Here is a 14,174-nt window from a genome sequence, read left to right as displayed (position 1 = left end):
AAATACAGTCGATCTCTCTGTGTGTTTCGAAGCGCGGGAGGGAAAAAGCTCTCACTTTTTCTTTTTCTCCTCCGGGGGTACAGTGTATGTGTGTGCTGGTGCTTTGACAAACGGCCGCGTCGTCGTCGTCGTCGTCTATAAAAACATAAGGAGTCGGCCGAGCGCGCGGCTTTCTTGTCGTGTGTCGAGATAGTAGGCTGATGCGTGTGTATATGCAGCTTTGCAGAGGAATGAGAGTACGAGAGCATCATCGTTTTGCCGAGCGCGGGAAGAGACTCTCTGGCCTAGAAAACTCGATTTGAGCTTTTGGGAAATTACACGCGGGGCGCGATAATTTCGGCGCCGCGGGGGAATGAGAGGCGAGCTTGATGCGTTTTGAGTTTTGTTTGAAAGGGATATTCGTATTTATTAAATATATCTTTTTCGTGAATTTAAACATTTTTAAATCTCAGCCTGTGTAAAGCTTTTCGAGTCATCACTTTGAAAAACTTCAGAACTCGCACAGAAGCGCATTTGTCACCCCCTACGACAATAATAATTGATTCAATTGCCCCAGCTCTCCCATTGAATCTTCCTTCCATTCGCGATATCCATTCCACTCTCCCCCTCCAGCAACATCTCCTTTCATCCCCGAGTCTCCTCGACGATCCATCATCACCGTATACCAGCTACTATATCGCACAAAAGTCCACCAACCCAAAAAAAAAGCTTCGACGTCAGCTGATCGATGAACCGCGCATTTTTCTCTCTCCTCGCGATCAAAAGCCAAGCGCGCGCATTTTATATGCATCATGCATGCAACCGTGTCGATATACGTAAGAAGCGGGCAAGGCTGAAGACGAAGCGGCTGCTGCCGATAAAACGAGGAATAAGTAGCGGAGAGCGAGACGCGCGCGCGATATCCGCGAAATCTGGGTCGAGACGAGGCCGAGCGCCAGCGGCGAGTCATGAATTTTTGGGGAGGAACTCTTTTTCTCTCGTATACAAGGATTTTTTCCCCATTTGTGCACGAATGGAAATTTTTCGCCCGCGATGCGAGAAACGAGAGCTGCGATTTGTCTTTTACTCTTGCATACAGTATAGAGGGAAGGAGATAAGGATGTTTTTCAGGTCACGTTGATCGGATTTTCTCTGAAGGAACTGAAGAGTCGCGCGTTCGAGCGTCGCATTAATTAAAACATTTTCGAGTGTGTGTGCATACTCGCGCGCGGGGAAGCGTTTTTCATTAAACGGGATAACGTCTCTTGCTTGAGCTCCGATGCTCGGTTTGCGGCCTAGATACATACGCGTCGTTCTTCTGTATTTTTTTGTCAAGAGAAACCTTATATACACTGCGCTTCATCGGTGAATTAAAAAGTAAATTAATCGTACACGGCTATACTGCTCAATGTTATTATCAGAAGAAGTAATGCTTCTCATTACAGCATCGAGCTCAATCTTCCGTTTACACTGCAGCGCATATAGTTCGCGACGATAATTTTTTTCAGCATCCATTATTAGTCACGGACGATAATTTTTCACTCCCTGCGCAGCTCCGTTCGAAAGCCGATAGTTACAGTATTATACGGACGCGCCGCACTGCTGCTGCTTAAAACGGGCTAGTGCGCGGGTGATTATATTTCAGCACCGACTCGAGCTATATGCATATTAGCGCGAGCGAGGCGGCGAATAACAACAGATGTTGCGCATTATAACGGCCGGTGGGGCCCCGCTTAATTTATGCGAAAGATTTTCCGTTAAACTCGCTCGGTCGTGACGGATAAGCAATTATAAACACTAGCGCGCGCTGATGCAGCTCGCGCACGCGAGTATTATGATAGAGTAATTCTATAATCTCATATGCGATGAAAAAACGCCGACTTTCCGTATAAGCGTGTGTTATGCTGTTTTTTTTTTATATATACTAGATTATCGTTATGTAACGGACTCACTGGTCAAAGTAACAAGGGCATATAATCGAACGAAGCTTTATCTCGTCGCCGATTTTTTTTTTTTACAAGCGATGTGGCGGCTCAACAAATTTCGCCGAGAAATGAAATAAATCCCCCGTTCGCGTGTGTATGGAGAGCGGTTCGAACACAATCGCGTTTTTTCGCGTCGTTAAATGAAAAAATCGTCCCGCATATCGGGCTTCGAAGCCGTGCAAGATACAGAGCTGTACAGAGAGCGAGCGAGTCGGTCGTCGCTGAGAGCTTCGAGTGTACGTGTCTATTTGCGCTGCACAGGCCGCCGGCACACAGCACCCGCTATCGGACCAATTGCATTATTTCATTAGCTGGTGAAAAAAAGAGAGGCTGTATTATTCTCTTGTATATACAGTGCGCCAGTCAAGTGATTTTGTAAATTGAGCGATACAATAATACGTTCTTTATTTTTAATCTCTTGAATTGTTGGATTATATGGCTTTTTAAAATTACTCGCTTATATACTAGTATACGATTACTTTTTTATACCTAACAATTTTATCTTCTGACATCTTCGCAAACCACACACAGCGTGAACTTCGTCTCACCTCAGCCGCAAGTTCCGCTCTCGTTGAAGTAGGAAATCACGAAAGTGCGGGTAAAGAAAAATATAGCCAAGAAGCTCCGAGATCACTTACGCATTATTATATGCACATACACTCGGCACACTCGTATACAGGCGCGTGCAACTACGTACTTGAACGCGTGTGTGGCTTTGTGCGCTGGATAAGGGGTTCGACATCGTAGTTCAAGATCGAGCGGATGCAGGCGCTTCTTTTTTTTTCGTCGAAAGTACACTCGAGACGTATATAGGGGGTAGAGAGGCTGCTTTTTTTTTTGTTAGAGCAAGAGGGCCACTTAGCTCCTCGCCAGACCACCAATTAACGAATGTGTTTTATTGAGACGCTAGATGTTGCTGGAGAATTGGGCTATAGGCGGCGAGTGTGGTCGTTGACGTTTGTAAATTTGTTAAATCTGTTGATTAATCCCCTCATCTTAATCTGCCACGTCGGCTCTAGATAGACTGCAACTGTCAAGACTAGTCTTAATAATAAAAAGAATATGTATATATTTTAAATTTTGTTCGACGAAGCGTCATTCGTCAAAGCGACGAGAGACAGAGGAAAGAATCGAGTTTAAAAGTTGTGCCGCTCGAGAAAAGGCGGCCTTCGAAACATATAAATTTCGCCTTTTTTTCATTCTCTCCGCACACGTGCTCCCTCACACGAACGACGGAGAGTAAAAAACGACGGCTCGCGTCCTCGCGTGCTTTGACTACCGATCTTGCTTGTATACTGACGCTTTTTTGGCTCTCATCCTCGACGGAACGAAAACAAGCGCGGGAGTCGCCGAGTGAGTGCCGAAATAACGAGTTGCGGATGGAACGATTTTTTTATATTGTTCCCACGTATTGGGGAGTCGGAGAGGGATACGTAACGTATATTGAAATTATATGGTCGACAGAATTGGCGATGTTTGTTGGTTTTTATTTTTATTGAAAATTAGGCGAGAAGGTTCAGACTTAATTTTCAATCACTTAACCAATGCCAATCATCCGCATGAAGCATCGCAGCCCTCCCTATCAAATCTCGCCAAACTCCACGAAAACAGCGTCTCGTAAAAAAGCCAGCCTGCAGCACGTGTCCAACACCAGCAAGCGAAGCTGGCAAACGAGCTGTCCATTCCCCGGCTGCGGCAATTAATCGCAGCCTCTCGCTTCTCTCCACACAACACAGATGTTCTCTCTCGCTTCCTCGCGATAATCCGCAGAACAGCAGCGTATGCGCTGATGTGCTCTATGCTCTATAGAGACTGCTTCCGCGCGAGAGAAGCCGACAATAAAAGTCCCGTACATTATGCATACGTCTAGCGCACAGCCTCTTACATGCATTATTGCGTGCGAATCTCGCGCTTCGCGCGGGTAAGCGGATACTCGTGTGCTGCTGCTGCTGCTGCTGCCGAGTCTTTTCTTTTATGCTAATCAAGTGCTAATGACTGGATATACACGGAGCTGCCGACGGGGATAATGGATAAATATGGAGCGAGCTTGAAAGCTACGGGGTTAGTTGGGGAAGTGTGTATAGCGGAGACTGGCACGTGCGCGTTTTACATTTTTTGTTTCAATCGACGATCAGGCTTACGGTACACGTTTTGTCTGGCCGTGGTAAAGTTTTAACAATGGTTTATTCTTCTTTCGGTGCGTCTTGTTTTTCGGATTAAAAATCTCGCATGGGTCCGATGCTACTGCTCGGTTAGAACGTGGATCAGGATGTATAGGGTATTGATTTATCAATATATAGTTAAAAATGGATTTTTATAATCGCTTCGAGGTGCATACCGCGCGACTGTCCTTGAGTTTTTACATGATATTTTATTTTTATTGGCCTCTATGTATAATGCGCGTAAAAACTTATATACCGTTATAAAAAGATACACGCCCAGACCTATAGGATCTATTATACTGGGCATTAAAACCTTGTTATTTTAAGATCACCTTGTTAAATATAGGAAGGCGCGCTCGAAACGGCCGTCGTAGAATCCTTGGGCGTGAAAATTTTACTTACTGGAAACTTACTGTCCCTTATTATAAATATAAGCGATTAATTAAATAAACTTATGTTTTCCGTTACAGGCAAGCGAAAAAGTGCGGTTGAGCTGCTGCAGGAGTCGAAGGCTTTCTACGTAAAAAGCGAGACGGTGCTGGACCGTAAGCAGGAGCTGAAGAACAGCGGCCACCTGCAGGTGTCCCAGGTGACGGCGCCAGGCGCACCGCCTCGTCTCCTGCGCAAATGTGCCTCCGGCGGAGGTGTTCCCGGCCAGGGCTGCGGCGCCGTGCACCAACAGCAGCAACAGAACCAGCAGCCACAGCCTTGCTGCTGGGCCACGTGTCACGACAACGATAGACGTGAGTTTCCTTTTAGTTTTATTTAAAGAACGTTTTTGAATGAGTTTGCGGAGATTACTCGAGCAAAGTCGCCAGTTTCATCAATGCGACCGATTACTTTGCAGTGAAATTACGCGGTTACTATGAAAAAAAGAAAACCCGCAAAACTTTTTCAGCGAGCACATGACAATTTTTTCGCTCGATATAAAGGTCAGTCGCAGAAGTGAACCAGCCCAGCGCTTTCGCACTTTCATATAAGTCACGTCCGCGCTGTAAGAGTCGAGGGTGCATAATTTGAATTTGCATTTGAAATTTTTCCCCTGAATTATGCGCTTTAATTTCGCCAGATTCTCATTTAAAATGTCAACAGCTCTGCCGCCCAAAAGTCCTCGTTTGATCCCAGTTCCCCAGCGACGTTCGGGCTCATCCTCGACGAACAACAACACGCTCGGCGGTGGTCCCTGCAGTGGCCCGAGCTCGGATCAGCTGCAAGCGAAGCTTCGCCGGTTACTCAACACCGACAGCAAGGAGAACGTCTTCTTCCCCGAAGTGGCGAACGTACCGGCGCCCGCGGAATACGCCACACCAGCCCAGCCTGTCCACATAGACGATCACGAACAACAGCAGACCACTAGGGAGGACAAGTTCAGATACTCGCCGGGAGGAAGTCTGTCACCCAGTTGCAGGGATGACGATCGCACGGTTGGTTATTGTTATGCGTTGAACTTCGTTCGTTTGTCTATTGGTTTTTATGTAAATTTGTGCTGTCTCACTGTGCCAAAATTACTTTAGCTCGTGCTATAACTGATTAAGTAGTTTTTTCACCAATTATTCACGAGTACAGGATTTAATTCGTGCCACTGAGCCCATGAGGATAAGCTCGGGTGTAAATACAATTGTACGCGCGCAGAGTCACAAAAGTGTGAATATTTCGTCGTTGTATATAGTTAATTCACCAGAGCCGAGCGCACGGGCATTCTTTTGTATACCGGCTGTATTATCTCACGTCAATTTAACCATGCGCGGCGTTCGTTTCTGTTGTATACTCTTTTTTTCGAACATCCTTTTTAATTTGCTGCTTCGTTTAAGATACTGAATCGCCCCGGCGCCCATTAAAATCTCGTTTACCCGGATTCTTCCTCAAAAATACTTAACAAAAATTCGACGCAGAGCGTAATTATCGCATTGTTTGTCGTTAGGCGAAAAATTATAATTAACGATGACCGCTGATTAAATAATTAGAGTGGTGCTATAATGCACAACAATGATTAATGTACACTGTACTACATAATATAGGCTCACGCTTGCTATCGATATAATCATTCGGCGAAGGGCTGATTAATCAAATTCCAAGCGCATAATAATAAATAACGACGATAAATTCCAATAGAAGAACCACAGCGTCATGTAAAAAATTATAATCAGCTGCTACCCAACGGCGAATCAATAGCCACCCAACGCCTCGACCCACGCTCTCGCATACACACGCACACACGCAAGCGGACAAAACCCATCGCAAACGCTTCTCTCTCTCTCTCTCTCTCTCTCTCTCTCTCTCTCGTATATCCAGAATAAATCATCGGCACGCATATAGAAGTAGCCTCGACTACCCCCACACTAATGACGCAAAACGGCGGAGCAAGTATCGAGAAAGCTCTGTGTCGCGTCCGACATTGAAAGCCGAGGTGCAGCGGCGGCGACGACTGCGACCTTCCCCCTGATTTTCCCCTTCATTATGAACGCGAGCGTAGACACACACGCCAACTTTTCCAGGCTGATAAACAGCTTCGTCGCGCATCAGCCCTTGTAACGCGTCATACACACAAGCAGCCCTATACAGTCTCTGTACACCGCGGATTCCGCGTCATTGTATATTATCCGTCAATGCTAATACCGTCGTTATAAATATCAACTTGTATTCTAGGCGCGCGTGTGTGCAGAGCTTCCGATCGCGGAGGCGAGAAAGAGAGGACGCGCGATGTTTCAAGGCCGGGATCCTTCCTCTCGGCGCGCGCGCGCCTGCATAGCGCCGGGCGATATCGGCTGTCGATGCAGAGCAGCGGAATCGAGTAACCTAGACCGATATATTCGCGACGGAGAAGGATACGGGATGGAATAGAGCGACATTGAACGTATATTATATCGTCAAGGGGAAAGCGTTTGGCGCGCTTAATGGATTTTTCGATGAGGCTGATTTACTTTGTTAATTATAGACTCGAGAGAGTGAGCGCGCAAGAGAAGCTTGGATTGGCGAATGTGTAGCGTATATTATAGTCTTGCGGTTGGCTGGAGCGCGAGGATGATTATATTGGGATGAATTTCGAAGGGGGAGAAAGTTGAGTTCGGGCTTTTTTATTTTTGGAATCGTTTGGCTGTACTGATCGTCGTTTTTGTGATTGATCAATCGACTTATAGCGCGAATAATGTATTCAAACGATAATTTCCAATCCACAGTGGGGCGGCGACGCGCGTTTCAAATTCGGCCGCTCGAACTCCCACTCGCACGGTGTCCGATCGGGTCGATCCTCATCCGGTCGTTCGTCCAGCCACCGGAACCACAGCAACAGAGGCGACTACAATCAAGTCGACAGAATGCACTGCGGGGACGGCGGCGGTGGTAGCGGCGCGGGATCGGCTTCCTCGGCGATCGAAGCGATCGGCAGCGTCGTTTGCCATAAATCGTTGCCGGATCTGCACACGAGCACCAGGAGAAGGGCGTCCTTGTCGCCGAGGGCGTCCACCAAGTCGTCCTCGAGGAAACAGCTGAGAGAGGCTGCTGCTGCTGCCGCGGTTGGCAGCTGTCCCGACTGCGAGACCGGCTCGGATTATTCGGATAGGAGCTTCAACAGGGATTCGGTGCACTACAGAAGGTGAGGATAAGGAGCTTTCCTCTGCTGATTTCGATTCCTTGAATGAACGTAGGGGGTGACTTGTTGTCTATACTGTCGGCTACTCATTGTAACGTAACATCACTTCTAACACTATGTATTACCCAGAGAAACTGCACTGTATCTATACCACAACTAACCCAAAACAGCCACTATATACAAACCTTGTACATACTCCCTCGAGGCAACCAACTCGACAAAACCTCCTTCTACCCAAATGTAAGAAGTAGCAAAAAACGTTGCAGCTCACGGCACATAAGGCGCTCGATGGGCTCGGGCGGCGGCGACGCGAGTAGTGTCCTGTCATCGGGTGGCAGGACGCAGAAGTCCTCCGGATCCAGCAAACTCAGCCACGGCGCAACCGCCAGAGACTCGGGTGGATCGTCCGGACACTGCACCCACAGGAGCGAGCCACCGCCTAGGATACAGGTGAAAAATTCAACCTTTATTATACTGATGATTTATGAAAATATACGTTTCGATGTTATTTTCCAAAATCGTGACAACGTTGAATCCGAGCGTCGCTGCGTATGATAATCGAAAATCTTATCGCGATGAGTAATCTCTTTGTACATAGCGCACGCTTTTCATTCCTTCAACGTTATACGGCTCTCGTGCCCATTCAGGATGATTCGATGCAAAGGCTTTCAAACATCGTTATTATCCGTATCAATTATTGGCGAGTGCGCAACAATAGCGTGATATCATCGATTGGAAAATAAAAATCTCCACAGTTATCATCGTCGCGTATAAACAATGTTTAAAGTCGTGCGCTCGGCAGCGAGAGGCAGAAATAAGTCTCTAAGTACTGGAAAAACAACGAAGATAACTCGCTCATTTGGTGGTTGGCATTGCTCGACAGGACTGCTGGAGTCACGTACGCCGCGACAGCGGAGCCTCGACCCAACACTCGACCGAGAGGGACAGGTCGCGGAAGAGCAGCAGCTACAACAACGGCACGCCACCGGCGATCGTCAGGCACTACAGTCCCGACAGCGAGACTAGCAATAGTCAAACGGATTACAGTCCTACGTGTAACTCGAGGTGCGTCAGCTTTTTTCTTTCAATTTTTCCTTTTGCAGATTTTATGCCAGAGTGTGTGCCATTCCTTTTTCAATGAATAGAATTAAATTAAATGCAAAAGTTATTTCTCGGTATTAGAACTGCATTAAAAAAAATAACCCCACAGATTCTCGGACGGTTGGAAGGAAGGCCGCGGCCGACCGATCCTGCGCTCGAAATCCGACATCAGCGACCGCTACTGGCGTCACGACTCCACTGGAGCTCGTTCGGGACCGAAGATTCCAGCCCGACCGCCTCGCTCGATGACCCAACTCGAGTCGTTCTTCGATAGGCTGGGCCTGGATCCGGACAACTATCAGCACATAACCGAGCCATCGTCCAAGACAAGTTCACCCGTCTTCTTCGACAGCGTAAGCTCTGTCGATTCAGCCCTGGGACTATATCCTTCGTGGGCTGGCAATGGTGCTGCAGCCGCGGGTCAGTCCCAGGGTCAGTGGCTTCCCAACAACAACGACGAGTGTCTCGGGTCGAACCAGAGGGCTGGCGACGCGCCTAGCATCGTCGAGAGAAACGCCAGGATTATCAAGTGGCTCTGCCAGTGCAGGAAAGTTCAGTTTGGTTATAGTTGAGCGCTTGGCTTGATGCGACAATTCGAGGATGCAGGAGATGGTGATGATGGGAGACATGGATGATCGCGCGATTTTTTCGAGGGTGCGTTTGCGTCGTTTGTGCGTTTGGAGAATTATTTATTGTAATCGTAAATGCCTTTGATCGTTCGTTGCGTATGGCCATTGATGCTGATATTATTTTCTTGAAACGTGAAGTTGTTTAATCGTATGAAATCGTGTTGTGTACCAGTTATTTTAAAATGTCTCTTGACGAAATTCTCTCATTTTTTTGTGTTGAAAAAAAAAGATAATGATAAAATTTGTAGACGACTATAGAAATTAGTATAAGATGGCCACGATGAACGATAGATTTTTTGCCTTGAATAGTTTACTTTCCGTTTACAAAACTATGCGTTCTTGAAGTTGTTATTTTTGAAAATGCTCGGATAAAGTTTCGATTAGTTTATATATAGCTGTAGTATATTGAAATATTTTAATATTGAGGAAAGTATCAAAGTCAGGATGGTTTGTTAGTGATGTAGAAAAGTATTGGGAGGCGTACAGCAGCTGTAGATAATTTAAATTCTGAAGAACGTTAATAGTGCTACTTTTTCAATATTCTTCAATATAGATTGCTTCTACGATTGTTCAATAATAAAAAAATCGTTGCGATTATTCATGTCTGGATTTTCGAATCGTTAGATTAAGAAAACTCAATCTTTGAATCTGGATGTACGCATAATTACTGTCTGTTCACAATTCAGTCAATTTCTAGTGTTTTTCAATCATGTAATAGCGAGATAAAGCGCTCGTTAAACTGAAAATTGTTGAATTTCGTAAAGTCAAAGCTTCACACGGTTAACGCGAGTAAACTCATTAGTTGTGCAAATAACTTATGTTATAAAACCGAAAAACACGTTTGTTTCAGCATAATACTAGAAATACATTTTTTAAATTAATAACGATAACTGATATTTGTGAAAAAAAGAAGAATAAGAAAGAAGCGTAAGAAATATTTGTGCCATTTACATAACGTAAAGTGCAGAGATTTATTTTTATTATTAACGTCTGGTTAGTCTGGTAGAATCGTGACCTTCGAACGCAATTATAAATCACGATACTTTCGTTTATATTTTTGGACATCTTATAGTAGGTCTTTGTCATAGTTTGTACATATATATTTTTTCCAAGTAGATTAGGTATATTTTAAAACCTCGAATATTGTGGTTACTTATCGATTGACGTGTTGCTTTTTCCCCGTAACTGTAAATGTGTTTGTTATTAATTATTATATATTACAATTTATATTATAAAGAAAGTACGTTAGTTTTATGAGAGATGTTAAAAGTGAAGGCGTTTATTCGGACGTGCTGAAATGATGATTATAAAAGTGTTTATCGTGTTACAAAGAAATTTATATCGAAGCAAGTAATTTATTTGGCTGAAATGTGAAAGGAGAATGTATTTATATGTAATACGTCAACATTTTTATCAAAGTTGGAACTTTGTTTTCTTTTTAATTCTTGCAATTGAGAAAAATAAAAAGAAACATAGTTATCTTGCTAAAATATGTGTTAATTATTCAAATGATGATGACGATAAAAAAGTGTTTTGACAATGAACTTAAAGGAAAATGTTGCCTTTACTTGCTGGTCTTCAAAAAACCGCAATTGTGAAAAAAAAACACTCGTATAAGGTTAATTTTTACTACCTATTAAGAATAAAAGTATAGACGCCTGCTTAGATGTTATACTCGGTTGTCTAGTGCAAGCTGTGGCTGAAGAAATTGCATTACAGTAGAATCGATTAGTGCATTTTGAGGAATTGATATTTATTAAATAAAACTTATTTCACGTAGAACGTATTTAACTTTGTAATAGACATTGCATAGAAAAATTTAAGAAAAAAAATCAAAGACAATCTAGCGCTTGGTATATTTTTTGAGCTAATGTGACAACGAATAGTGCGTATAGTTTTTAATGTCATTCTATTAAATCTGGCGTAATCCTTCCTTCAGCCATCGCTCGTGTGCTGACACCAACTCGTAAAAATTGTTTCACGCGTAATTGCGACGAATGCGCTTCAAGCAAAATTCAAATTTCAACAAAAAAAAAATGCCTCGTTCCCCTTACCAATTTTATGCTATTACTCAGCTTGCATACAATCGTAAAAAAAGGAATATCCAGTTTTATATATCAATATACTCCTAGTTGCAAATAGGCTATTCATTTGCAATTTTAAATTCATATAAATTTTCAATATTTCACACTAGATATTTAATTTTTACACCGTGATATAACCTGCAACAACTTTTTCCCTCAATATAGTATCAACAAAACATAATTTTATACTATTTTGAAACCTATACTTATGGGCAGCATTATTTATTTAGAAAAATTATGAATGCATGCAAATCAGAAATAAATTTATTAATACAGTAATTTTAAGTGCAAATGCATTAGTGAATATGATTCGCAATTTAAATGCGTATGAACAATAGTTCTTATTTAAAACACGAAACGAAATATCTAGTGTGATGTGATCCTTATTGCGAGTGTTATTGATTTTTTATTATTGAATATTATGCTCGATACACATACAATTGCGTTATTCATTCTCATTGTGAAAATTACAATAAAGCATCGATCATTAAATAAAAGAATATATTTTTGAATATTATGAAATACACTAAAATATTGCTTATTTTAACATATCACACGATAATTTTTATATGAGTAATATTTTGAAGTTCAATACAATTCTGCGATAATACCACAATAATAACATACACAAAATGGTAGTAAAAAATGAGTAACTCTTTATTTTCGATAAGATTCGACAATGAACTTTCGTACAATATTAAGTTTGTGCAAATTAATGTGTACATAACGCGTACCTATATCGCGAATTTTGTGCATAATGAGAAGCATATAGCAGCAGAAGGATGTAGTATTAAGAATATCTAAAAAATAATTTACGATACAAGTAGATTCCTAGCCAGTATTTATGAAACTCCGTAGATCGAAAAAACATTGATACAATAATCGCAATAAGGGAATGACATTATATCTTTGGTCTGTATGCACAAAGTTGAAGAAGGACGATTTCTTATCTCAAGGATTCTATTGTGTTCCGTACAACTCAAATTATTTATACAGTGCAGTTATTAAAGAATTATGACTGTACCATTTCTATAAAAAGTCACTTTTAAAAATTTGTTTGACTTGAATTCAAAGTATGATCAATGGATAAAACATATAACGACAAAACGCACGGCTATACATTTTATATAATTTACTTATTGTTATTTAAAACTAAGTATCAATATTTGTTTCAGCAATCGAACACTGGCATTTTGTGATTTACTTGAAATATTTTTGACATTCCGCTGCGTGCATTTTCCAAGAGTACATTGAGACTCGCGTACACTGCTTTCAATTTTAGAAGCATGCAGATGCGTGTGTATGAAGTGAAATACAAAACTTATACTCAAAATTTGCATTTAGCATGTTGACCAAATACTTGTTAGGAAAATATATTACGTAATGTATTTTTGACGTAAATATGTAACTTGAAGTTCTCGCATGATAACTCACCCTGAAGAATACTGCTGCTTTTCACACTTATCCCTCGTTTTACAAATGATTCTATTTTAATAAGTAATATGTCTGAAAATTTGAAAAGTGAGTAATTATTTTTGAGTATATGAAAATATATTCTTCAGTGGGGCAACAAATCTAAATCAAACTTTGGAAAACGAATTTCTGTGGTTATCTTACAATATGAAACAATATGTATTGTACAAAAAAGTTCAAAATGTATTTATACAAAAGCGTCATAAAATTGTAACAATGATAAAACATAGACTGTCTTTTTATCACAATAATTACATTTAAAAAATTAATAAAATAGACAGAAAATGTAGTCAATCTAGACTTACCGTCGCGCAGTAATATAAATTAGTAGTTGCTATTTTAAAACAACAACAAAATTAATGTTTTATCTTGTTGCGATTTTTTCTGAATACACTTACACGGATGTCATCCATTCATTTATGAAATAGCCTGTCGTTTAACGACACTTTTTACATTAGAATGTTTGAACCTTTGTCTTTCTAAATAAAAAAATAATTCAAATATTGTTATGAAATCCAGCAAAAAATGGATTGTGTATTGTATACACGGAATCGCGCATATAATAATTAATATGTATGCGAAATGATATTCATATTGACAAAAATATCTTTGTGCAACTGTGCATTCATATACCAAACATTTCCTTCTGGAAATCGCTTCTTTTTTGTGGATAACTAGAGTTTACGACAATTTGGATAAAATCGTTTTGCACAAGGTATTTTTAAGTACACTGCAGCGACGAATCAAGGAAATTGCAGGCGGAATAATGGAAGAAATAAGTTGAGCATGAACATATTTTTTTTATGAGAAACAGAACTCTGCGAGCAAATGCTCCAAGTCTGCAATTAAATGCACCTGTGCAACAACACAAAGTCTACTCTATACTTAGATATTTCTATCTGCTATATTTGTGATCTGTAATTAAAAAAAAATATTGTTACAAACTTATCAAACTTTCATTGCTTTTTTTTATAATCTAGTCACGTAGAGAACGAAAAAAAACACTATGTTAAACATCTTAAATAATATTATTATATTTCTTCTGTAAACCATCGAACCAATGTATATTGTATAATCATTTAATGAAAAATCCTTGAATACAAGTGCAATAAATACAAGTTACTAAAAATATTAAATTTTATTATTATCCGTAGCTTATTAATTGTTTCTTG

General features: G+C 41.4%; 1 protein-coding gene across 9 annotated transcripts in view; it reads left to right on the top strand.

Moving 5' to 3' along the window:
- Positions 1-14,131, top strand: part of LOC100118423 — a 47,187-nt gene extending 33,056 nt beyond the window's left edge. For 3 of the 9 annotated variants that reach the window (XM_031924554.2, XM_008219387.3, XM_031924555.1), the window contains exons 3-8: positions 4,597-4,869; positions 5,219-5,550; positions 7,303-7,718; positions 7,961-8,165; positions 8,599-8,780; positions 8,926-14,131. In XM_031924554.2, coding sequence (XP_031780414.1) covers positions 4,597-4,869; positions 5,219-5,550; positions 7,303-7,718; positions 7,961-8,165; positions 8,599-8,780; positions 8,926-9,388 — 1,871 coding nt within the window. In that variant the 3' untranslated portion in view covers positions 9,389-14,131. The remainder of the gene's footprint in view (positions 1-4,596; positions 4,870-5,218; positions 5,551-7,302; positions 7,719-7,960; positions 8,166-8,598; positions 8,781-8,925) is intronic. The other 6 variants (XM_032596503.1, XM_001602341.5, XM_032596502.1 and 3 more) reach the window with 3 other exon arrangements.
- The last annotated feature ends 43 nt before the right edge of the window (positions 14,132-14,174 follow it).

The sequence above is a fragment of the Nasonia vitripennis genome, chromosome 2 (genome assembly GCF_009193385.2).
Source record: "Nasonia vitripennis strain AsymCx chromosome 2, Nvit_psr_1.1, whole genome shotgun sequence".
Lineage (NCBI taxonomy): Eukaryota > Metazoa > Arthropoda > Insecta > Hymenoptera > Pteromalidae > Nasonia > Nasonia vitripennis.
The sequence above is the reverse complement of the archived record's forward strand: the minus strand, read 5'-3'. Positions and strand labels throughout refer to the sequence as shown.